The 26,099-nt window shown below is 40.8% G+C and overlaps 1 protein-coding gene across 2 annotated transcripts in view; it reads right to left on the minus strand.

The window, feature by feature from the left end:
• The window catches only part of TTC17 (tetratricopeptide repeat domain 17), a 135,892-nt gene that overhangs the window by 64,967 nt on the left and 44,826 nt on the right, over nt 1-26,099 (minus strand). For both annotated transcript variants that reach the window (XM_006896754.1, XM_006896755.1), the window contains exons 6-15: nt 18,613-18,722; nt 17,922-18,066; nt 17,279-17,418; nt 15,411-15,571; nt 10,435-10,547; nt 8,751-8,897; nt 7,801-7,916; nt 7,479-7,644; nt 5,892-5,969; nt 5,325-5,549 (exon numbers count right to left, since the gene is read on the minus strand). In XM_006896754.1, the coding sequence (XP_006896816.1) occupies nt 5,325-5,549; nt 5,892-5,969; nt 7,479-7,644; nt 7,801-7,916; nt 8,751-8,897; nt 10,435-10,547; nt 15,411-15,571; nt 17,279-17,418; nt 17,922-18,066; nt 18,613-18,722 (1,401 nt within the window). The remainder of the gene's footprint in view (nt 1-5,324; nt 5,550-5,891; nt 5,970-7,478; nt 7,645-7,800; nt 7,917-8,750; nt 8,898-10,434; nt 10,548-15,410; nt 15,572-17,278; nt 17,419-17,921; nt 18,067-18,612; nt 18,723-26,099) is intronic.

A 26,099-nucleotide genomic window follows, 5' to 3' on the forward strand; every position in this document is an offset into this window, starting at 1 on the left:
ACACAGGTGTGGGCTGCAGGGGGGTCCCACAGTGTCCGGCAGTCTTCGCTCCTCTGGAGTTCCACGGCAGGTGGCTGGCTGCTGCTCTCCCCGGGTCTCTTCAGGGTCCCTCTCGCAGCGTTCCCCGGTCTGGCGGCGGCGTTCCCCCGGTCTGGCGTGCGTTCCCCCCGGCGGGCGGCGGGGTGCGTTCCCCCGGCTGGCAGCGGCGTTCCCCCGGCTGGCAGCGGCGTTCCCCCGGTCTGGCGGGCGGCAGCGTGCGTTCCCCCGGCTGCTCTTCCCGGGTCTCTTCCAGGTCCCTCTAGCGGCGTTCCCCGGTCTGGCGGCGGCATTCCCGGTCTGGTGGCGGCGTTCCCCTGGTCTGGCGGGCGGCCACGTGAGTTTCCCCCGGCGGGCGGCGTTCTGCGTTCCCCCGGCGTTCCCCGGTCTGGCGGCGTCGCCCTCGCGCTGCTCTATGTGCCTTTTGTACCAGTACCAATGCTATTTTGGTTACTACCGCTGTGTAGTAGGTTTTGAGGTCAGGAGTGCTATGCCTCCCACTTTATTTTTGTTTTTCAGAAGTGCTTTGCTTATTCAGGGCCTCTTTACTTTTAAAATAAACTTGACAATTTCCCTTTCTATCTCCTTGAAAAAGAATTTCAGTATCTAGATTGGGACTGTGGTAAACATGTACATTGCTTTTGGAAGGATTCTAATTTTCACAGTATTGAGTCTTCCTATTCATGAACAGGGAACAATTTTCCATTTATTTAGGTCTTTTATTATGTTTTGCAGAAATGTTCTGTAGGGTTTTTTGTATAGCTATTGTGTGTCTCCAATTAGGTTCACTCCCAAGTGTCTCAATTTGTGGTTGATTATTGATGAGTCTTCCTCCAATCCAGATGCCACATTTCTCCTCATAGAGCCCAGTTTCCTAGATGATCTGTTCTGAATATAGATTGATAAGGTATGGAGATAGGACACATCCCTGGCACACACCCTTCCCAATTTTGAACCATACAGCATTTCCTAGCTCTGCCTCCAAGTATGGGTTTCACATAAGCACAATCAAGTGTTCTGGGATTCCCATTTTTCTGAGTTAGCCACAGTTTGTTGTGATCCACACAGTCAAATGCCTTTGCACAGCCAAAGAAACACAAATAGACATTCCTCTGGTACTCTCTGCTTTCTGCCAAGATCCATGTAATTTTGTTATAATTTCACTAGTACCACAGCCTCTTCTAAACCCAACCTGCATTTCAGGCAGTTCTCTGCTGATGTGCTATTTCAGTTGTTTTTGGATAATCTTCAGCCAAATCATGCTTGCATGTGATATCAATGTTATTGTTCAATAGTTTCTGCATTCTGTTGGTTCACCTTTCTTTGGAATGGGAACAAATACAGATCTCTTCCAGTCAGTAGGCCAGGTGGTTGTCCTCCGGATTCTTTCACACAACTTAGTAAGCACATCCAGGGCCATGTTTGTCTGTTGAAAAATGTCAATCAGTATGTAACCAATTGCTGTGGCCTTGTTTTTTTGCCTATTCTTTCAGAGAAGCTTGAACTTCTTTCTTCATTACCATAGGCTCTTGCACATAATTTCATGAAATTCTTCTGTGTCTGCCAATTCCTGTTTGTACAATGACTCTGTATACTCTTTCCATCTTCTTCTAATGCTTCCTGGGTCATTTCATATTCTGCCCAAAGCATCCTTAAGCATTTCAATTTGAGGCTTCCATTATTTGTTCTTCAGTTCTTTCAGCTTAAGAAATGCAGAGCAAGTTCGGCTGCTTTGATTTTCTGACTCCAGATCTTTGCACAGTTCAATATAATACTTTGTCTTCCTGTGCTGCCCTTTGACATCTTCTGTTCAGCTCCTTAATATCTTGATTTCTTCCCTTTGCTTTGGCTACCTAGAGTTTTAGTGCAAGATTCAGAATCTCTTCGAACATTCATCTCAGTCTTTTCTTCCTCCTCGGTCTTTGTTATGACCTTTGGCATTCTTCTTGGATGATATTTTTTATATCCTTCCACAGCTCGCCTGGTCTTTGCTCATTAGTCTTCAAGGTCTCTGAGATGGTTTTGAAATTCAGGTGGGACAGACTCAATGGTCAAATTTTGGTTCCCATGCATTTGATTTAATTTTCCTCACCTTCAGCTTGAACCTGCTTGTGAGTAGTTGGTGGTCTATTCCATAATCAGCACCTGGCTTAGTTTTCACAGCTGATATTGAGCTTTCCCAGTGATTCTTTCCACCACCCACTTCCATTTAAATTTATGAGTATAAAAACTATATGATAGTAACTTTTTTTACAAAAGAAACTTTAAAAATCAGCTGTATTCAAAATGGTTGACTCTGGAGAACATTATGCTGAGTGAAATATCCCAGTCACAAAAGGACAAATATTACATGATGCCACTGTTGTAGAATGGGACTGTCCTTGGGGTTGGGGAGAGAATGAGTAAGATGGGTTCAATAATGTATACTGCACTGAAACAGAGGAGGGAGAAAACTGTTTAAAAGAGATATATAACTAGGTATTTCTGTCATCACAGGAGACTAGAGCGAGGGCTACATGGTGGAGGGGACCTGGGGGAGGGTTTGTAAAACAATGAAAGAATCTTTTCTTTTACTTTTCCATAATTTTTGGACTCATGTACTTATAACTTGTTAGTAAAATTTGTGTCTTCTAGGTTGCAACACCCCCATGATACATCTTCAAGGATATGAACATGTACGGCCAAGCATAATCAATAAGAGTGCATCTAAATTCCAAAATCAATCTCCATAATAGTCTATGTGTTTCCTACTGCCAAAGGGGCCCTTTAGAGTAGTGAGAGAAGATCTTCACCCTGAAACCCACAGCGTCCCTTTTCAGCAGGAAGTAGCTAAGAGAATACGCCATCCCCTTTTCCTTATGACTCAGGGTGAAGTCTCTCTCAGGGAGGAGTGATAGGGAATGGCAAAGGACACACTGACAAAGAAGATTAATCAGAACTGGCTTTGACAAGCCCTGTGGCATTTGGACAAGAACAAACTGGGAGGAGGGTAGAGAGAATAGTGCAACAATGAATGAATGGAAACCCAAAATCTCTGCAAATGTTTATGAAAATTAATAAAATATAGAAAAAAAAGTAAAAAAAAAATCAGCTGTACAGTGGAGTTTCAAGATTATGAACTATTTTCTTTTTTAAAATGTTTTTTTTTTTTACATATTTTCATTAAATTAAAGCTTATAAAGAAATACTTCTGGTAGCAAACAACAAATGCTGGCAAAGCTGTGAAGAGACTGGCATTCTTATTCACTTCTAATGGGAATGTAAAATGGTACAGGCACTATGGAAGGTGCCTTGCACTTTCTCAAAAACACTGGAAACAAAATACCATTTGACCAAACAATTCCACTGTTGGGAAAGAAACCAGAGCTAGGATTCAAAGAGATGTATGCACACCCCTGTTTATTGCTACATTATTTATAACAGCAAAGAGATGGGAGCAACCCAAATGCCCATCAACAAACAAATGGAAAATCTACTGTTACATTCACACCATGGACTACAATGAAGCACTGAAAAACAATGAACTCATATATCATTACATAACATGGGTGTGCCTGGAGGACACTGTATTAAGTGAAATATCTCAGTCACAAAAGGACAAATACTACATAACACTGTTAGAAAATAGTAGGACTGACAGGGTGGAGTGGGATGGGGACTGGGTGGAGAATAGGAAAAGGGGGGATTGATAGTGAACACTGCATTGGAACAGATGAAGGGAAGAATAGTCCAAAAGGAATATATGTATAGCAACAATCTGGAACATGAAATGCATTGCAAAGTGGCCTGGGGGAGGAAGTAGGAAGAAGAAGGGAAGAAAATGTACAACTAATGAATAAATTTTTTTTTAAAAAAAATATCCAAATAAACCTGCTTTAAAAAGAAAAATAAAAAACAGGAAAAACTTCCAAATGTTGTCAGTTTGAGGAAGGTGAATTTTAACAACTGCAGTTCTAGTATAATTTTAAAATATGGAAAAAAGAATTAATTGCAATGGAAGCTCTTCTTTCTTTGGAAGAATGCTGCCTAATTGCCGTGGCTGGTGGCACTGTAGAGTGAAGCAATGAGGAGAACGCAGCTGTACTGAGCATTCCGTGTGTCTGGGGGGGCCCGTGCTTCTTCACAGCCAAACACAGCATCTGTTCCCCTTATAAAACTGGCATCTGGCACATTGTAAGCATCATTTTTATAGATACATTTATTTGATAAATATTTTATGTACTTCTTTGACAATTTCAATTGATGTCTAGCAAAGAGATTATAATCTCTTATTTAAATGCAGTTGAGAATCTGTGTATTTCAAACTCATTGTGTAGTGAGCTGCACTTGTTTTACTCAAACTCTTTTCAGACAATGCTTCCTTCTCATACTTAAAAATGGAATTTTGGGGGCAGGGTTACCTTTAAATCAGTCTAAGCCAGTCATGCATACCTCATCTAATGGTTACTTTGGCTGTATAATCTAAAGCAGATATTAGAGCTATAAATCAATTTTGCTGTTCATTCATTTTAACTGCATTCCATCAAACTTAATGTTGTTGTTGTTATATGCTGTTGAGTCACAACCAATTCATAGCTGACCTTCCAGCAGGTTTTCAGAGGCAGTAATTCACATAGGAGGAGACTGCCCTTTCTTCTCCCTTGGAACAGCTGATGTATTAGAACTACATGCCTTTGGGTTGACAGTACAGCTCCCTATCCACCATGTCGCCAAAGCTTACGAAAAGGCAAAAAAAGCATCTTTGATACAGTAGTGAACTACAAAGCAATGACAGACTCCACGGTTTGCCGGTCCCCACAGACTCAGGGTATGGATATCAACCCACCTGTCTATTCTTATCAAAACAACCTTTAGACTGTGCTCTGGTTTGGTAGGTACAAAGAAAACTATAAATTCAAGTTGTAAACTAGTACAATATTAAGCAGGTGCACACTGTGACAAGTAGGATAAAATAAGAACCAGATGTTTCAGACTGACATAAAAAAAGAGGCAATGCATTTTTAGAAGCTATGCTGCTCTTATTTAAATGGAAATGTCTAAAACATTAACTGTCTAATTGGCAATTCTACTCATTTTAAAATAAAAATGCGAACTTATCAGAAAGAAAACAAAACAAAGTATTTTTTATGCTCTCTGTAAACATGTAATTTCTATTCTGAAAACCAAAATATGACTTTTCTACACCTTCCCTAGAAAAACACGGATTGTTTTCTGCATTTGAATAACCTCACAGAGTACACACACAGACACACACTCAAACACAGATCTGACAAGAAATAAAATCTCACCTCGGAGCTATTGATGGCTAATGCCTGTAGCAGCAGTGTAGTGGCATCAAGATGAAGGCCATAGTGAATCAAAAGGTTGGCCAAGTTGACAAGAGGAATATCTTGGTACTGAAACGGGGTTAAATTCAAAGCCCTCTGAAGACAAGCAATAGCAAAAGTGCTATTTCCTACTGCTCTCCAGTAGAGTCCTGCTTCGTTGAGTATGAGCCAGACAGGAGCATTCGGCTGAAAAATCACCAACATTTCAGTTAAAATCAGCATGCAGCATTTATTCTGTGCATTACTATGTATCTATTCTATACAGACTTTTTAATAAGCTTGATTTGACAATTACTAAGGGTTTAAGGAGTTTTGGTGCCATGTTAGATGATAACTGGTTAGAAACCAGCAGTCACTCCATGGGAGCAATTATCCGGTGATCTGCCTTGGTGAAGGGTACAGCTTAGAGAACGCTATGGGATAGTACTACACTGTCCCAGGGGATCGTTACGATTAAGAATTGATGCAATGACAAATAACAGTGACACCAAGCTTATATGTTTAAGATGTGCATCACAGATGACTCACCTTGTTAATAGCATGAAATAGGAAAGACCCAATTTCTTCTTCTGGGACAGTATAATTATTAATACGGGAAAGCAAAATCTGAAAGCATTAAAAGGAAGAGCGACTAAATTTAAAATGACTAGGAAGACATTTGAAAATAATTTCATAGATGGCAGCCTTTATTCGAGTTCCTCAGGAACTGCTACGTATGAAAAAAACAGATGCTTTAAAATGTGTGAGATGAGACCATCCACACACCAACAGGAGACGACCTGCTGACATGTACCAACATTATGGATAATATACAAGTAAATGTAGATAGTGTTGCTTATTTTGTTTGAAACTCATAAAGAAGCAATGATTGGCTGGGAGATGGATTCAAATATGGGCATACGGGGTACATGACACTAGTAAATGACACTTTTAAAAACAGATTTAACATTTTCCCTTTAAAAGACACATACAAGCAAACACATGTACATTAAAGCAATCTATGATATCTCATTACAGTCAACCTAAAAGTCCAGAATGGAATAAGACATTATTCAGAAGACAACAGCATGTGATAAAAACCTGTTCTTTTCCCTTGTTGTAAAAACTACTGCATTCTCAATTAATCTACTTTATGTTTTTGTAACATTTATATGACTGTGAGCAATCCTAAGGCAGGAAACATGAGCTATTTATCTTTGTATTCCTAGTACCCCGGATAGTACCAGGTAAATAAGGTTTTTATGCCTCAGTAAATATTTTTTTACTATAAGTAGTAAATGCTGATAGTTTTGCAATTATTATTTTTTTTTTAAAGAAGCAGGCAGTTGTGGTGGTTTGTTTTCCCTGTAACAAGGTAGTTTTTCACTTTTATCTAATACAATATCTCACACAATTTATACTCAGTAATAAAAAATTCCAAGTTATAAATAACTAACAGGAATTAAAGAAAATAGCACAACATAACTTATTCACAATGTTTGCAAACTCAGAAACTTATTACCGTCAAGTCAGAACAGACTCATAGCTGACTCTCCAGCAGGTTTTCAGATGTTTTACATCGCTCAGGAGATTGGCCACCTTTCTCCTGTGGAGCAGCTGGCGGATTCAATCTGCCTGCTTTTGTGTTGGCAGTGCAAGTCATTACCAATTAGGCCACCAGTGTTCCCCTAATATTTGCAAGTGGTTATCAAACTCATACAAATTCCTAAGGGCATCAAATAAGACCACAGCGCAGTTGAAAAGGCCACGGAAAGAGAACCTTGAGACTCCCAACTCTGGAAACTGAAGGATACAAAACTAGCTCAAAGTGGGCAGGATGACGTTCGCTAGGTAAACTCAAGAGTTCTGTGTTATTCATCTTCCTACCTCTTTGAGTGGAAGAAACAGAGCTGAGGTCATCCTCATAAGCAGCCCCAAGGAATACTTTCCTACCACTTACTTCTTCAATAGCATGACTGCATGACTGATTCCTCAGTCATCTCACCAATACCTCAATTCTAGCCTAGAAATTGAAAGCTCAACAGCTGCCTTCACCTAAATTTTCGGTTCCATCTAAGAGGCTTCGGAAGTCACCCAGAATGGACGGCAATAAACACCAGCCGAAGTGAGCCTTACTTTTCGTGCATGGTCATCTGGTATTTTGGCTTTCAGATCCATGCGGACCTCTAATTCTTTGACTAAGTAGGACAGAGGCTGGCTTTTTCTGAAGTCAGTTATGGAACAGTCTGGGGTTTGGACCTCTTCTTCTGAAGAATAATCATCACTGTTGAGCTCGTGGATCCTGGCACAAGAAAAAGGAACAAGATTCATATTTTCCAAGTTTGGGTGATGTCAAGATAAAGACTTAACCTTTCAGGTCCAAGGCTGGTGCTCTCAAAGAACCGCCAGATGACACTCATGCAGAATCAGGTGCTTTGCCACATCCATCAGCACTTGCCTGAGTCCTTTGTTTTCCGGAGGCAGAAAATAAGTTGGCAATTCCCCCTCAACAGGGACACGAGGGTAGCTTTCTGCACAGTCTGTTCTTTTGGGCCACAGAACATGCTGTTTGTCCTAATATAGAAAGAAAGTTTCTCATAAATGTCTTCAGATACAGTATTTCAACAGCTAAGCAAACTTCTAAGAGCATCTATGCATACCATTAAGTAGAAATTTTAATATTTTAAGGTAAATGTGGTAGGTGCTGTGCTTGCCCCCATAGTACTCTATCTACCTCAGATTTTTAGGCTAACTCAGTCATGATAATTCCATCCACTTTACCATCAAAGGATTCAGGGTTTGCCAGGCCTAAATCATTGGAGCCAATGGCTCACAAGGAATGGCTTGCATGGATTTCTGGGAAGGAGAGGTAACTCTTAGTCTTAGTGTTATTGATTCTGGGGATGAGGATATTTTCCCTCCGTGAAGTTGATTAAAGTCAGATATGATGCTCCCAACGTGGCCCTTGCTCTTTTTACAAATCTGAGTGGTTAACTATTAGAATGAAAGATCAATAAATTTGAAGGTTAACAAAACAAAAGTGGTCCCTGCTCTCATACCTGGTGATTTCCACTGGCTAGCATATAACTATTTCCTGCGTGGCTTAGAAATAGAGATTCTTTATAAGCTGCCTATATATTCCATAGAAATAGAAGCTCCAATAGTACATGGAGTTTGTCTATTGTAATCCCAGTCTGGTCCCAAGAGGAACTTAAAAAGAGTGCTGATTAAATTAGTGACATATATTCAAGCATAAACTAGGCCAAGTTTAGAAACTTGTGAAGTATGATAATTATACTCAGTGTGCAAAGTTTTGTATTGAAGGGGCCATATTAATATCACTGAGGCTGGGGCCCACCACTGTACAATGGGGGGAACCCAACCTTGTATTATCCTTTATTATCTTACCCTATATGCATCAGAGTCCCTGCCCCAGATCCAGAGAACAGAATGGGCCACAGGAGAAGACTTGACTGAATCACTGATTTCAGTCTGATTTATCTGAACATCAAAATTCACAGACATCATACTAGAGGTTGAAGAATCTTCACCAAACTAGAAAATGAAAAGTTCAATCAAATCAGAGGTGGAAAAGTTATGAATAACATTGAACTCAAATTAAAAAAGCTGATCAATATGCAAATATTGCTAATAGGAAATCAAAGTATTTAAGTAATACAGCAACCGTATCTTACTCCAGAGCACATTTTAATTAACAAGTTATGCTACTGAGGTGACTCTAGGGTCTGGGTAGTAAGAATGATAAGGCCATGAATACCCACTCTGGGTTATCAAAGCCCTAATTACTTCAGTTACTGATGAAATGAGGAAGAGAAGCTAGAATTTGAATATGTACCAAGATCTCTACTAAAAGTCTAGCTGTGAAAGCTCCATGAGTTTCCTGATTAGTGATAAACACTGTTGCATGTGGAGGATAGCATATCCGTCTTTGAGATATGGAAGTTCTGTGTTGGAACTTTCTCAGACCTCATCCCATTCTTTTTATTGGTATTCTCTTTTTGCTCTAACAAAGATATAGCTCTCCTAAGTATAACACTGCCCTGAGTTTTGTGAGTCATTTTAGTGAACTACTGAACCCAAAAGGAGCTCTAGTGGATTAGTGGTGAAGAACTGCGCTGCCAACCCAAAGGCTTTTGGTTTGCTCTAACAGCTGCTCCAAGGGGAAAAATGGGCAATCTCCTCCTATATGGTTTACAGATTCTGATGACCCACTGGAGGGTCAGTTATGAGTGAGTTCCAATGTGATGGGACATACAACAACACTGAACCCAAGGGACTGGTAGAATCTAACAGGTCAGAAGTGAGGGGAGCTGGGTACTCCTGAATAGGTACAGTGAACAACCAAATTTGTAGCTGCAGGTTTGAAGTGGGGATGCCAGGAACTGAGTAACTCTGGACATTTCTGTATCTATAAATAGGACATGGTGGGTTTTCAAACATAAAAGAATAAGTATTATTTTATTATCCATATTCTTTAGGATATTACTTGGAATTTCGGTTGTATTTATTATCTATCCCACTCAGTTCAGCATTAGGTACAGGCTATTTGGTATCCTTGTAAATCTTCTCCTCTTAACTAGATGGCCTAGAACTGGTTATATGTGTTTGTGTGTATACTGGTGCAAGTATATGAGAAAGAGCATTTGCCTAAACAATAGTGCCTAATAAACACTTTCTGTTCATAATGATGATTTTGTTACCAATATAGTTGAGACAATCTAACCGGGTTTATGACTTCACAGAAGAGACAGCATGATTACTTTTCCCCTAGATTTTATAGGTCTTACTCAGGAAGATTAAGAGGGGAAGGTGAAGGCTTTGAGCTCAATACTAAGAATAGCTCAACTTCATCAAATATAACATATATAGACACTATTTTGGGAAATGGAATTTTTCAGCCATGGAAAACTGAACATGCTCCACAAAATGTGACTTTATAAAAATAATACTCAACATCTTAAATCTACATCACAAATTTTAAGTAACAACATGTAAGATATGAAGGATAAAGAAACAATATATTAGTCTTTGGCAAAAGTCTGTAAAAACTAGGAAAGATTAAGAAAAAGACCTGAACATAGTCCACATTTTCAAAGATGTCCCCACGATGGTAGCGCACAGGCTGGTCCCACTGGCAATGTAAACTATGCTGATGGTTGACCAGGCGGCATATCTGATGATTTCCTGGAGTAGGAAATTACAAAGGATGAAAAAGGTCAGTTACACAAAACATGGAGTTATTCGGTTTGGACTCTGTATCCCTCCGAGTCTAGCAGAGGACTCACAAAGAGGGTACATAGGAAGGGAGACATTCAGGAATGGCCACATTAAATCATCCTAAAGAAGTCTGCTTCCACAATTATAAATCAACAGGGATTATTTGCTGATCACTAAAGTGTTTTCGGGAAATTATATTCTCAGTCTGTAAAATCTGTTGATTTCTAAAATTTTAAGAACAGTGATAGTCTCTCTGGAGAGAATTTGCTTTACATACATCATGTTCCCCCACCCCAAACATATCCATTAAAAATTCTGACTACATTTTTGTAAAGACTGAGAAGTAAATAATCCCAAGGACTGAATTTTTTTTTAATACCAAAATGGAAAAGAAAACTTGTAGATTGTAAATGGTCACAGATAATGTTCAAAAAGCGAGTTTTTAAGACCAAAATATTTTAGCAGGAGAAAAGGGTATATAACACTGTCCTGAGTTTTGTGAGTCATTTTATTTATCCTATCCATTTACCTTCTGATGTCAAGAGGATTCTATCTGCTCTCAAGGGCTAGGATCAGAATTGAAACATTTTGTGTACAGTCAAAATCATACATGAACTGCCAACTAAAGTCCCTTATGGCCTAAAATCTTATTTTATTTAGACTTATTATCTTATCTATTATTATTATCTTATTTAGCCCCTAAATGGCTTTAATAACAGCTTTAGATTTTCTTCCCAGAAGAAAAAGAACAGTGTGTGTATGCACACTTCTATACAGAATTTGAGGAGGTTTTCAGAATCTCTTGAAACGTATTCGGGTAAGAATTCCTGCCTGAGCAAATCATTGTTTAATATCTTACTTTAAAAAAACCCGTTTTTTCATAAGGGGACAAGAAAAATACTAACAACAATCAAGGTTTAGCCTTGGAGCAAGAGTGTGAATGTATTCTTTCTAGGGTGTCTGGCTTATATTAATAGCAATCTGTAACTCAAAATGTAGTATGAATTCATAAGTGTGTCAGGCATCACCTGGAAGCTTGTCAGCAAAGGCAGAATCTCAGGCCATATTTCAAACTATGAAGATAGGATCTGTGATAGCATTTGTCATTTTTTTTAAGTTTAATAATTTAAAAACTCACTAACAAAAGCAATTATATGAAGTACATGGAGATGTTGGGGCAAAAAGACAGGGAACTTAACTCCAGTGAAGGGGATACTGTTGGTTTCCAAATAGAAAGGATACCTTAATTGAGATCTTATATATAAACATATATAATAATTGTTATGTGCCATTGGGTTGCTTGCGACTCATAGCTGCCTATGTACAATAGCCCTAAACTCTGCTTTGTCCTGTGCCAATCGCACTGTCTCTGACACTCCCATCCTGATTACCCCAGTCACTGAATCAATCCACCTTATAGAGGGGCCTTCCCCTCCTGCGCTGTCCCTCCAACCTCCCAAACATGATGTCCTTCTCCAAGGACCGGTCTCTCCTTACAACATGTCCAAAGTATGTTAGAGCCTCAGAATCCTTGCCTCCAAGGAGCCACCTTGTTTAACCCTTTCCAGGATGAATCTGTTTGTTTTCCTAGCAGTCCGTGGTACCCTCAATACTCTTCTCCAGCATCACAGCTCAAAGGCATCAATTCTCCTTCTATCCTCCTTGGTCACTGTCCAACTCTCTGATGCATAGCAAGTGATAGCAAAGCCCATGGACTGTATCAGATGCACCTTAGTCTCCAGAGAGACACCATTGCTCTTTAGTACTTTGGAGAAGTCCCTAACAGCAGACTTCCCATGGCAATACGCCTTTTAATTTCCTGGCTACTGGTGCCAAGAGTGTTGACTGTGGAGTGAAGCAAACTAAAGCTGTGAACAATCTCAATCTCTTCACCATCCATCCTGATGCTGCCAATTGGTCCAGTGGTGAGAATCTTTGTCTTCTTGACATTGAGCCTCAATCCATATTGGAGGCTGCAGTCCTTGACCCTCTGCAGCAAGTGCTTCAGGTCCTCCTCAGTTTCAGCAAGCAGAGTTGTGTCATCTGCATAAGGCAGAATGTTGATAGATCTTCCACCAATCTTGACTCCCCCATTTCTCCTCATAGAGCCTAGCCTCCCGGATAATCTGTTTTGCATACAGGTTGAAAAGGTATGGAGACAGGACACATGCCTGGCGTATGCCCTTCCCAATTTTGAACCATGCAGTGTTTCCTTGCTCTGTTCTGACGACTGCCTCATGGTCCAAGTATAGGTTTTGCATTAGCACGATCAAGAGTTCTGGGATTCCCATTCTTCTCAGAGTCAGCCAGTTTGTTATGATCCACACAGTCAAATGCCTTTGCATAGTCAATGAAACACAGATAGACATTCCTCTGGTATTCCCTGCTTTCAGCTAAGATCCCTGTAACATCAACTACAATATTCCTTCTCTGCTTATGAGCTGTTCCAGTTGTTTTTGGATAATCTTCAGTAGAATCTTGCTTGCATGTGAAATCAATGATATTGTTCTACAATTTCCACTCTGTTGGGTCACCTTTCTTTGGGATGAGAACAAATATAGATCTCTTGCAGTCAGTTGGCCAAGTGGTTGTTCTCCAGATTTCTTAGCACAATTTGGTGAGCACGTCCAGGGCAGCATCTGTTAGCTGAAATATGTCAATTGATATACCATCTATTCCTGTGGCCTTCTTTTTTGCCATTTCCTTCAAAGCAGCCTGAACTACTTCTTTCATCACCATAGGCTCTTGCTCATATGTTGTTTCATGAAATTATTCTGTGTCTGCCAATTCCTTTCGACACAGTGACTCAGTATATCTTTTCATCTTCTTTTAATACTTCCAAGATCATTTAACATTCTGCCCAAAGCATCCTTGATTATAGCAACTCGAGGTTTGAATTTGTTCTTCAGTTCCTTGAGCTTAAGAAATGCTGAGCAAGTTCAGAACTTTTGATTTTCTGACTCCAACTCCTTGCACATTTCATTGTAATATTTTACTTTGTCATCCCATGCTGCCTTTTGAAATCTTCTATTCAACTCTAATATCTTGAATTCTTCCTTGTGCTTTGGATTCCCTGCACTCCAGTGCAATTTTCAGAGTCTCTTCTGACATCCATTTTGGTCTTCTCTTCCTCTTCTGTCTTTGCAATGACTGTTTGCACTCTTCCTGGATGATACACTTGATATCCTTCCACAACTCGTCTGGTCTTCGCTCATTAGTATTCAAGGCCTCAAACCTGTTCCTGAGATGCTTCTGAAATTCTGGTGGGATAGACTCAAAATCATATTTTGGTTGCCTTGGATTTGGTTTAATTTTCCTCAGTTTCAGCTTGAACTTGCATATGAGTTGTGGCTGGTCTGTTCCACAATCAGCTCCTGGCCTAGTTTTCTCAGCTGATATTGAGCTTCTCCAGTGGTTCTTTCCATAGATGTAATCTATCTGATTCCTATGCATACCATCAGGTAAAATCCATGTATATAACCTGCATTTATGTCTCTTAAAAAACGTATTTGCTATGAATAAGTCATTAATTGTGCAAAATTCAATCATGTGAGATGGAACTTCGAAATCCTTGCCTCCAATGAACAACTTGGCTTCATTCTCTGCAGGAGACCTGTTTGTCCTTTTGTCAGTCCATGGTATGTTTAGTACTCTTCTCCAGCACCACAACTTCAAAGCATCAATTCTTCTTGTCATCATTAGTCAGTGTCCTGCTTTCTGATGCACAGCAAGTAATTTTGAAACCCATGGCCTGGATCAGGTGCACTTTAGTGTCTAGACTGAGATCACTGCTCTTCAGTACTCTGGAGTGGTTCTTCACAGCAGATTTTCCCAACACAGTTAATCCTTTGATTTCCTGACTATTGGTGCCAAGAGTGTTGATTATGGAATCAAGTAAGTGGACATTATCAACTACAAATTCTTCTCATCTATCATGGTGCTGCCAAATGACCAGTGGTGAGAATCTTTGTCTTCTTGATGTTGAGATTCAATCCATACTGAAGGCTACAGTCCTTGTCCTTCTGCAGCCGACAGTTCAGGTCTTTCTCAGTCTCAGCAAGCAGGGCTGTGTGACTACATAGCGCAGGTTGTTGACTGAGTCTTCCTCTCATCGTGATACCACACTTCTCCTCATAGAGGCCAATCATCACCCAAAACTCTCAGAACTGCATCTGCATTTAAAGCAATCTCCAGGGATCCATATGCATACTAAAGTCAACAAAGCTTTGATGGACAGCATGGAGGGACAATAACTCTTAAGATTTCTAGGATCTAAAAGTTCTAGTTTACTTCACGATGCTCTGGTGGTCTCGTGGGAAAGGAGTTGTGCTGCCAACTCAAAGGCAGGCAGATTGAATTCACCAGTTGTTCTGTGGGAGAAAGATGTGCAATCTCCTTCTATACAGTGTGGAGGCTTTGCAAACCTGATGGAGGGTCTGCTAGAAGTTGGCAGTACTGCTGTTTGTTATGTAAATTTAGAAAGCTGTGAGAGCAAAACCCTTTTCTAGGCCTAGATCTTAAGATTAAGGAGTCATTAAAAACAAACCAAAATAAAACTCATAGTGACCCTGTAGGATGGAAAAGACATGCCTCACAGGGTCTCTACAGAAGTGATTAGTGAAGCAGACTGCCACATCTTTCTCTGCCAAGTGCTGTAGACTTGAACTGCCTTCACTTAGCAGCTGAAAGATTCACCGCGGCTCCATCTGGGCTCCTTGAGAGCAGTCCTAAGCACCCCTTAGTTCTACTTTATGGGTACATGGAAGCTAATAAAGCACGCTGGAAGTGAGCGTCCTAACTTTCCCTCAACCGTGGGGAATGAAAACTCACCTAATTGTGCTTCTTTTGCCATCTGAGTCTCATGGATGATATTTCTTAAGATTTGTTCCTCTTGAATCAGCTTATGTTTTTCCAGGATCTCCTGCTGTCTCAGGTAGTGGTCATGCTGTTTTTGATATTCTTTCAACTCATTCAATGTTCGCTGGAGGGATCTTAGTGTTTTTTAATATCAGGGAAAAAGTTACAGAGCTTCAAAATGGTGACTTTTAAAATTCACTTAAATGCATAAATATTCTGGTTCTCAGCAGTGACTGCTGAGCTATGTCCTTTTATTTTAACATGTAACCAATGTGCCACAAATTCAAGAACAACAGGAATAAACAAATGCCACTTTTCTTATTAAAAGTCAGGATAAAAAAGATAGATGTGGCTTTCTTCTCTTAAATATAAATATCCTGACGTTAATATAGCCTGCTGGTTTCTCAGGTGCCATAAAAAATACATAGCAGCAGACTACAAATCTTCATAGATTTAACAACTTCATTTCTCATCACAAAATTTGTGTTGGTTACACTCACATTCAAAGCCTTTGTAGGACCTTCCTTGCTAATAACCTTAGAGTAAGAGGGCTGTGTACCCTGATCTCACACTATAGCTCTCAGAACAACAGATGATAGGAAAGACCAGAGAAAACACTGCTGAGGAAGAAATATTCTCTATGGTCTGATTTCAACAAATCAGCTGCTTGATTCCATGTAATAAAAAACTCTTATAATTTTAAAATATGGAGATTTAGGAACAATATACACTGAGTATCAGAGGACCATTCTGAAGAGCAAACTTTTGAAAGAAGTGAAGTTTTATGAATGAGAAACAAAGCGAGAGCAAGTTTTGATCAGTTATAAGCCAGTTATAAACACACAAACTGACCTTGCTACTTTACTCCATTGTGCTTTAAACAGATTGAAAAATATGCAAACACAAAAAGTTTAATGAGTTTCCAACTTCCATTTCATTTTCTCACAACCAAATTAGACACAAAAGGATTAAAGGTCATTTTAGAAGAGATGAACAATGCAGTTTTGGATTATATGAAGTGTCTTAATTGCAACTATAATTTGTGGAATCAAAATTTATTTTTTATTAAATATACATACTACCAGGAGAAAGTACAACAGAATCCTATTACTGTACAACTTGACACACACATTTGCTTAAACTGGGGGCCAAATATTGTCTCTCAGCTCCACATGATTAGCATAAGAATAGCCCAGGCCTAGAAGTCAAAGAAGAGAAAGATCAAATAGAGCACGTACAGGTGATTTCACTGACACTGTGTATGCTATGGGAATATAAACATAGTTTGCAGAATTACTGACTATCTCACAATCTCCCAAACTGACTTCATAAAAGAAACTGGAGCTCAGAATTGTAAAGATGAAAAGAAGAGATTTTACTGGAAGTATTCTCTAGTTCTTAGAATCCCTGCTATTCAGGAGTTTCCTTTCTATAACCACTGGATTTACACAAAACCAACAAAAAACCCCAAATCTATTGCCACTGTGTCGATTCTGATTCCTACCGGCTCTACAGGACAGAGTAGAACTGTCCACAGCATGCCGAGGCCATACTACACATCTTTATGGAAGGAGGCTGCCCTGTTTCTCCTCCAGAGAGCTGGTACACTGAAACCTCTGACGGTTTGGATAGTAGCCAAATGCTTAATCATTGCATCTACAGGACTTTCTGATTTAGGCTAAATTTCCTGGTTATGGAGAAAGGAGACAGGACTAGTGGTAGAAAGTACAAGTGGTCTCTTTTATAACCTAATGATCAAATTAACACTGATTATCTCCAAAAATAGATCTAACCTAAGGTTCTATGAGGAGTGCTTCAGCAAAATACTTTCTTCCAATTACCTATGCTGAGCTTCCAATTTTTGTTCAAGTTTTTGTTGGCACAGGACAGCGTGCTTCCTCTTTATAGCTTGTTCAAACCCAGGTTTGGCCTGCAAAGCATGGTCATAACAGAGCACTGAATGGTTATATTCTCCGAGCATCTGAAGAGACAAAACCAAACACAAACATGGAAGGGAAAAGTTAGCCACGGCCTGACTGTATCTGTCTAACTTCCTAATGATCTGTGCAATCATGCGTATATCTCAACCACAGCGAATACTACTTTTGCCAGATCTCCAGAATATGAAGGCATGTGTATTTTAGATTTTAGGTAATATTAGACAACTTGGTTGGAAGTTATTGTTATTTTTTTGTTATGTTTTTTCATTAACTTTAATGAAAGTTTACAAGTATTGATATTTTAAAATAGTAGTATGTCGACTTTGTAGGAGTTTAACATTTTCAACAATTAATTTTCCTGTAAAGAGTCTAAAATAAACTAAGAAACACTGATGTGCTAAACTTTTCCACCCAATGTCTTCACTACTAGCTATGTCCCCTTTTTCAGCTACAAAGTGAAAAGGAAAAAAAAAGACAAACTATTGAAAATGAAATAGCGAAAACAGCAACTCATTTGGCTCATGAAACAAAAAGCTGCATTTACAGCATATATATTCCCCAGCGTGTAATAGCTGGTGAAGAAGTCACTGTCATCCAGGGCTGCATGAACGACGACAGCAGCATCTGCAGAGAAGTGTGCTCTGTGCAGCACATTTGCCAGGTTGACCAGGGCAATGTCTTTATTGTGCCTAAAAGAGAAGGGGAGGCGAGTTAGATCTTACAAGAGAAGAGCTAATGTGTCCCACAATTACAAAACTACGACGTTCACGGCTACTGGGCTTAGGAAAATATCCTTGTGTACAGTTATAGGGAAAGGAAACCATGTCTGAGGATCACCAGGTCTCATTTTTATAATGTTGATGGTGCTACAAAAACCTGGTCCGGCAGACATTTTATGATTTTAAAATGTAATTAAAGTTTATAATTACTTTATGAAAAAGTTACTTAACTCATAATTTCTCTAGCCAAATGCCTTGAATTAAATTCTCAGATGAATCACAGAATGTTTGCATTATATATAGATTTACCCTTAATGAAAATCAGAAACACCTTATGAAAGTACCATGTTGAACCTTTTCACATCTGTGACTTTTTTAAACTGAGACTGATTTCTTTGGAGAAGGCTGGAGGGGACTACGTGTATAGTCCAAATCCTACTGCTGTCCCATGTTTGTTTTTTTAAAAGTCCAGAGTTATGTGGGCACATCAGGAGATCCAGATGGGAGGACTCTTACCTGGAAGAGAAGTGGAGCGCTCGCATGGCACATTCCACTACCTGATATGGCTCATTCTTTATTCTCCAGTAAAAGGAAGCCAGGTTATACAATACCCATGAGGAGGAGTTCTAGAGATTAAAGAGAGAAAATGCCTATCAAACGTAAGTCAAGACAGAGTGTTTAACTTATGATGTTCAAAATGAACATCTCTAACATTCTGGCTTGCTCTTCTGAAATCCATGATAAGAGCAAACTAATTATACAAGTGATAAGACAGACTAGTCTATACCTGTCAAAACAGCCTCGTCATCATCAAATGAGCACATACAGTGAGGTGTGATCTTCATTTAGAGCAGGACCAACTACAGGCTATTATTTCAAAAGGAAATAGATAAAAAAGCCAACAAGGGGCCCCAAGTTATGGAGCTGGAAGTTCTGGTGGCTTAGTGGTAAGTTGTGCTGCCAACTCCTTACGTATGTGGCTCAAATCCACCAGCTGCTCTGCAGGAGAGAGATGGGCAATCTCCCCTCGTGTGGTTTACTGTCTCTGAGCAACTGCCGGAGGAGGGTCAGCTACGAGTCAGTTCTGACCTGATGGTACTCTACTTCAAAGGGAAAGAAGTTAAGACCTACTCTGCATAAAAATGCCACTTGCTCTAACGTGAAACTCCCGAACTATAAGCATTATCACATGACAAAAGGTCCTCAGAATCATCTACTTAATAAATAAGGGAAAGCACAAACAACCAAATGGCAGGATTTTGCTTTTGTGAAAGAGGAATTTTTACTTGACAGTTCTTATGTGTGTTTGGAATCTAATTCAAACTTCAAGCTTCAAGGATACAGGAGGAAGAGTTGTTATTGTGTGCTGTTGATTTGAGTATGAGTCATAAACGACCCTATAGAACAACAGATCTGAACCGTGTTCTGTCCAGCGCCATCCTCACACCCTCTGTACTTGCTGAATCTTGAAGATGCTGTGAGATGCAGTCAGGTCAGTGCTGACCCTGAAAGAGCGCACGTACAATGGAATACAACACTGACTGGCCCTGTGACGTTCTCACAATTGTTATATTTGAGCCCACAAGTGCACCTACTGTGTCAATCCATCTTGTCCCACGTCTTCTTTGTCGCTAACCTTCTACTTTATCTTGCTTGATGTCTTTCTCTAGCGATGACTGGTTGGTCCTGATAAGTCCAAAGTCCATGAGACAAAGTCTCAATCATCATTCTCACTTCTGAGAAACATTCAGGCTGGACTTGTTCCAAGATACACTTGTTTGTTCTTCTGGCAGTCCCTGCTACATTCAGTATCTCTCACTGACACCATAAAGGCTGATACTTTTCAATTCTTCCTTGTTCATTCTTATTCATTGTCCAAATTTTACAAACACATGAGCCATCTGACAACGCCATGGCTTGGGATAGGCATGCCTTGTTAGACTTCCTGCTTGTTGCTCCCCCTGATACCGATACAAATGAACTGAGAATCTCTACAACTTCAATCGCCTGTCCATTTATCATGATTTTTCTCACTGACAAGCAGCTGTGGGTATTTTTGTCTTATGTTAATAAACCATGCCGAAAGCTGTAGGCTTTGATCTTCATCAGGAAGTCCTTCACGTCCTTTTCTCTCTTAGCAACGTTGTGTTACCTGAATATCAGAGGCTGTGGAGTCTTTTGCAATTCTGATGCCACATTTTTCTACACAAGGTCCAGATTTTTATCTGCTCAGCACACAGTGTGAAATAAGTATGGTCAAAGAATGCAACCTTGATGCACATTTCCCTTACTTAAAACCATGTTATGTCATCACATTCTCTTTGAAAGACTGTCTCTTGATCTTGATTCAGGTTCTACGTCAGCACAATCGATTTTTTTCATTCTCCGGTCCGAATCCACCAGATGCTCTGCTGGAGAAGGAGGGGCAATCTCCTCCTGTACCAATCAGATCCAATTTGACAGTACACACACACACACACACACAAAATAACAAAATAAAATAACAAAAAATTCAAGGGGAGCTCTGGTGGCCTAGTGGCAAGGAGCTGCAACTACAATCTCAGAGGCGCACGGTTTGAATCCACCAGATGCTTTGCCGGGGAAGGAGGGACAATCTCCTCCTGTACCAGTCAGATCTGATTTGACGGTACATACACACAAAAATAAAAAAAATTTAAAAAAAAAAATTCATTCTCTGCACTATTATTATCCATAATTTGTTATGACTGAATGACTTTACATAGATATAAAACACAAGTAAACTTATTCCTGGTATTCTGTTTTCAGTCAAAATCCATCAGTCAGCAATGTTCTCTTTTTTTCGATGTCTTCTTCAGGATCAAGTCTGAATTTTGGCAGCTCCCTGCTGATGTACTGTTTCAATCCCTTCATCATTCTTTTCAACAAGAGTATACTTGCATGTGGTAGTAAAGTTCAATAACTAAAAAATTCGGGGCTTTTTCCAGATGAGCACAAATCTGGATGGCTTCCGGTTAGTTGGTTGGTTAGCCATCTTCCACATTTCTCAACAGGGACTAGACAGCACCTCCAGCATTACACCTATTTGCAGAAACATCTCACCTGGTAATTGTCAGTTCTAGCAGTCTTGGTTTTTTGTCAGTGTCTTCAGTGCAGCTTGGATTTCTTTTAATACCACTGGTTCTTGATCATATGCTAACTCCTGAAATGGCTAAACATCAACCCTTTCTTTGCATATTCTCTCATTCTTCTTTTGATACTTTTTGTATCATTCAGCATTTCACCCACAGAATTATTCAATATTACAACTCAAGGCATAAGTATTTTCTTCAGCTCAGCTTGAGAAAGGTCAAGTATGTTCTTTCCTTTTGATTTTCTAACTCTAGATTCTCTCTCATGTTTCATTTTAATGTTACTGTTGCTATATACTGTTGAGTCACCTGTGATTCATAGCGACCCTATAGTTATAGCCATGAAACCTGCTCCATCCTGTGCCAAACTTTTTGTCTCTGCCACACCTACCCTCATTACCCCAGTCACTGAGTCAATCTAAGGAGGGTCTTCCTCTCTTGTGCTCTCCCTCCACCCTCCCAACCATGACATCCCTCTCCAAGGACTGGTCCCTCCTTGCAACCTGTCCAAAGTATGTCAGATGAAGCTTCAGAATCCTTGCCTCCAAGAAACAGCCTGCTTTCACCCTCTCCAGAAGGAACCTGTTTTTCTCCTAGTGGTCCATGGTATATGCAATAGTCTTCTCTAGCTTCACAGCTCAAAGCCATCAGTTTTCCTTCTATTATCCCTATTGCTTTTAATATTTAACTTTTTCTTAAATGCCTTAAAATAGGATACCTGTTTACCTCATAATTCCATTATTAAAGTAAGTTTTAACTAAAAAAAATAAGAATAAAAATATTTAAAAATACATTACAAGACATTGTGAAACTAAGATATTTACTATTTCATAGATGTTTGTCACTGTGTCACTGATGTGTCAAATGCAATAATGGTTACCCATGGTGGACAGTGTTTGGTGGAGCTTCCTGATTAAAACAAGCTTGGAAGCAGGAGTGACATCCATTTCCAAAACAGCTTGCCTCTGGAAACTCTATGAACTTGGAGAAATGATGAAACTTATATACAAGGGTTCAGGTCTTCTGTTCATAGGATAATTATGAGTCTTCTATGACTTGACAGCACTTAATGGCAACAACAAAAATATTTGTAGTCTGAATTTTTTTTTAAAGAACTGATTATTTTCTTTAAAAAAATTCTTTTTAAGACTGAAACAGTAAGTTCAATTCTGTGCCATCCTTCCTGAGGAAGACTATCTTCAAAGAAAGTACACGATGCTTGAGTGATTCATTTTGCCACTAAGAGAAGATCAACTATGAAATTAAAGGATACTATTTTCTTTTCGTCTCCTTTATGAGGGAGCTTTACTTTAAATTACAATAGTGTAGGTGGTTCTTTCTCTGTATTAAGAAGACTTTAAGCAAGATGGCGGCGGAGGCAGAGACAGCGTGGTGAGCTGCGGGACCAGCGAACCACTTAAAGCAGGGCCATTATGGCCTTCCACAGACTTCAGCTTATTGATAATTGAACACTTAAACAGTTGATGACTGGCCCTCAGTGAAGATCGAGGCTCAACAACAGGAATTCAAGGATTCCCAAGGAGAAATGGGTGAGTCTCGTGGCTCCCAACCCCCTGCCCCCCCCCCCCCCAAAAGCCCACGCCACACCACACAGCAGCTGCAGCTCCATGAGGCTTCCACAGCCAGAACGAATGGATTCCCTCACCCAGGATGGATGCTGGGCACCGGTCCTCCTCAAGACTGGTGCAGTGAGGCTACCACACTGCCACAAGGTGGACTTGTCCTGGAGAGAATTCTTGGCGCCAGGATGGCAGTGGTGGGGGAGGCTGGCGCCAGCCACCCACACAAGAGGGGCCGTGCGGCCGCGGAGTACCCATTAGGCAGGGTGGGGGGTCGCACCCCCAACGGCCGCCCGCGCTAAGGGGGACTGCACGCCCCCCGCCGGCCACCCGCGCTGGGGGGGGGTGCACACCCCGCTGGCCGCCTGAGTAGGAGGTGGGGGATGGGATGCATGCCCGCCATCTGCAGGTTTGGGTTTCCTTGAACAGGCCAAAGAAGACGATTACCTATATATAGAATGGACTGCTGAAAGTCACTGTGAGTCTGTGACCTTAACAGTGGCAGCATGCACAAGAGGACCCACATCCTAAATGTACCACATATTTTGTTCTGTTGAATGCTTCTGCCAAAAGATGGTTAGACCTGGGGGGAGTCTGTTCACAATTCTCAGGTTCCCTTTATCATATATAAAGGGGGAGGGCAGTGACACCTACTTCAAAATATAGTATGACCACTTACGGGGGTGGGGTGGTAAAAAGTGGCAGTGCTGGAATGGGTGACACTATCCCTGACCAGAGTCTTCAGTCAGGCGAGGGGACCAGTCTGGGGTAGGGGCAATTGGAGGAGGAGTATACCAGCCAGCTCCTGGGGGGTGTTGCCGTGCTTGGGATGGGCTGCCCTTGGCCCCCAACTTGGGGTGAACCGTCGTGGCCCTCTGCCCAGGGCAGGCTGCCCTCGGCCCCCAGCTCGGGGTAAGCCGTCGCAGCCCTCAGGGTGAGCTCCTCAGTCCCCAGATTGTGCCATCTGACCCCTGGGTGGAGAGGCGGGGGGGGAAAAAGGATGCCTAGGGTATCCAGAGAATGCTACCTAGGCCACCTTCTGCCACTCTCTCCCCAGTAAACCTGAAAGCAACACCACCAAAGCCCTTCTATTTGTAACTCACAAGTTTGTTCTCTCTAGGTTTGCTCCCTTCCCTATAAGTAACGTTAACACTGAGTTTTACTCCAGAACTGACCCTGAACCCAGTGTCAGTGACAAAAAGGAAATACAACTGACAGCTAAGGAAGCAAAGGAGGATGGAGCCTCTGGGTTCAACCAGCCATCCCCACTAGACCCACCTGGGAAAACACTTTGCAGTCCAGAGGGGAGCAAATGACAGGAAAATATCTTCTAACAGAGCAAGAAGGCAAGCAGCTTTAACCCAAGACCACCAGTAAGGAGATAAAGCGTCCTCCCTTCCCCCCTTTACACCTACGCCCCTGTTCAGCATGAAGAAGCCAGAGTCGGCATCCAATTCCCAAATCAATAAGACAGCTGGTTTAATTACCATTGGAAAATGCTTCTCATTCCTCTGTAGCATCTGGTCCCCACTGGACCCTCATCATTTCCTTCACCTGCTCCCCCCACTGACCAAACTGTGCAGCTCTGCAACTGCATCCTGGCCCATCCTCACCTTTCTGCCCCCAACCCTCACCTCCTTGTACCCCCAATATGTTTTTCCCAATAAAAGGGAAAAAAAGATAAAAAAAAGAGAAGACTTTAATTTTCACCTTTAATATTTAGGCTTAAATAAAGTGAATTGGTACGAAAGAGTCCATTAAAAATTTTAAATGAACAATTGAAAACGTCATAAGCAGAACAACATATTAGAGGTAATAGGAAAATATATATTTAAACAAAAATAATCTTTGTACAAACTTTTCATAAAAGCGTCCCCAACTCTACAGCCACTGCAATGTCACTGATAATTACTCTTTCCTCTTGAACCATTTGTTCTTTGCGGTTTTGGACTCCTGTCTTCTGATCATCCTTCTGTCTCCTTTCTGGCCTGTTCTCCTCTGCTCGACAGCTAAACGTGGGAGGACCTCAGGACACAGGCTGTTTTGTTCTGTTTGTTTTTTCCAAATTTCTTTCTCTCTCTGCTGACCTTCCCCAGTTCTGCAGCATTCAATACTCCTCACTGAACACTTAATCTCTCTTCCTGCAGAATAAAGACTCAGACACCAAACCAAAAATGCACTTCACTGGGTCACTTCTGGCTCACACTGACCCTTCAGTACAGAGATGCCCTGCCTTCCAGCCCTTCCAAGGCTGGAAATCTTTGGAAGCAGACTGCTCTTTCCCTGATGGAGCAGCTAGCAGTACTGAACACTGACCTTCTCTGGTTGTCAGCTCAATGCTTTAGCTATGATGCCACCAGAGCTCCTGATTCAAGATTCCATTTGTTATTGTTCAGTGACACTGAGTGGGATATGACTCATACTGATCCTATGAACGGGACTGAACCCTGTTCCATTCTGTGCCATCCTCATTATCTCTAACATACTTAAGTCAATCCATCTCAGTGAGGGTCTTCCTCTTATTCACTGACTGTCCACCCTTCCAGGCATGAGGTCCCCTTCTAAGCAACAGTCCCTCCTAACAACATCTTCAGAGCGTGTGAGACGAAGCTTCACCATTCCTGCCTCTAAACAGCAATCTGGCTGCACTTTCTCCAAGACATATCTGTTTGTTCTTTTGGCCATCCATAGGCTATTGTAATCCAAAAACATGCACTTCAAGCCCACCAGCTATTCTGCATAAGAAGATAGGGAATCTCCTCTCATGAGCTGTACAGCCCCTGAGAAATCTACTTGAGGGTCAACTATGAGTTGGTTCGACTTAAAACAACAGCAAGACTCGGAGAGTAATCTCAAATTTCACAAGGCTAAAACAGAACTCTTATTTCCTCTTTTTCACCTATAGCCCTCCTCCTTCTCCAAGTTGGTCAAGTAAATAATTGAGGAGTTATTTTTCATTCAAATCTTTTCCTCTTTCCCTTCAACCAATTTATCAGTTTCTATAATTCCTTAGGAATTACCGTAGACAGAGTTCCTAGGGGAGCTTCGGTGGCTGGTGATAAAAAACTGCAGTATAATCCCAAAGGCACGAGGTTCAAATCCACCAACTGTTCTGACCGAGAAGGATGGGCAATCTCCTCCCCTTCAATTTACTGCCTCTGAAAACGTGCTGGAGGGTCAGCTAAGAGTCAGTTCTGACTCGATGGCATACAACAACAAAATAATTCTTAAACATATTTTAAAATGGGTTTTCTAAAAGGACAAATATTACATGATGCCACTGTTGTAGAATGGGACTGTCCTTGGGGTTGGG

The sequence above is a fragment of the Elephantulus edwardii genome, unplaced genomic scaffold, assembly GCF_000299155.1.
Source record: "Elephantulus edwardii isolate Elephantulus edwardi_28Jun2011 unplaced genomic scaffold, EleEdw1.0 scaffold00189, whole genome shotgun sequence".
NCBI classification, from domain to species: Eukaryota; Metazoa; Chordata; class Mammalia; order Macroscelidea; family Macroscelididae; genus Elephantulus; species Elephantulus edwardii.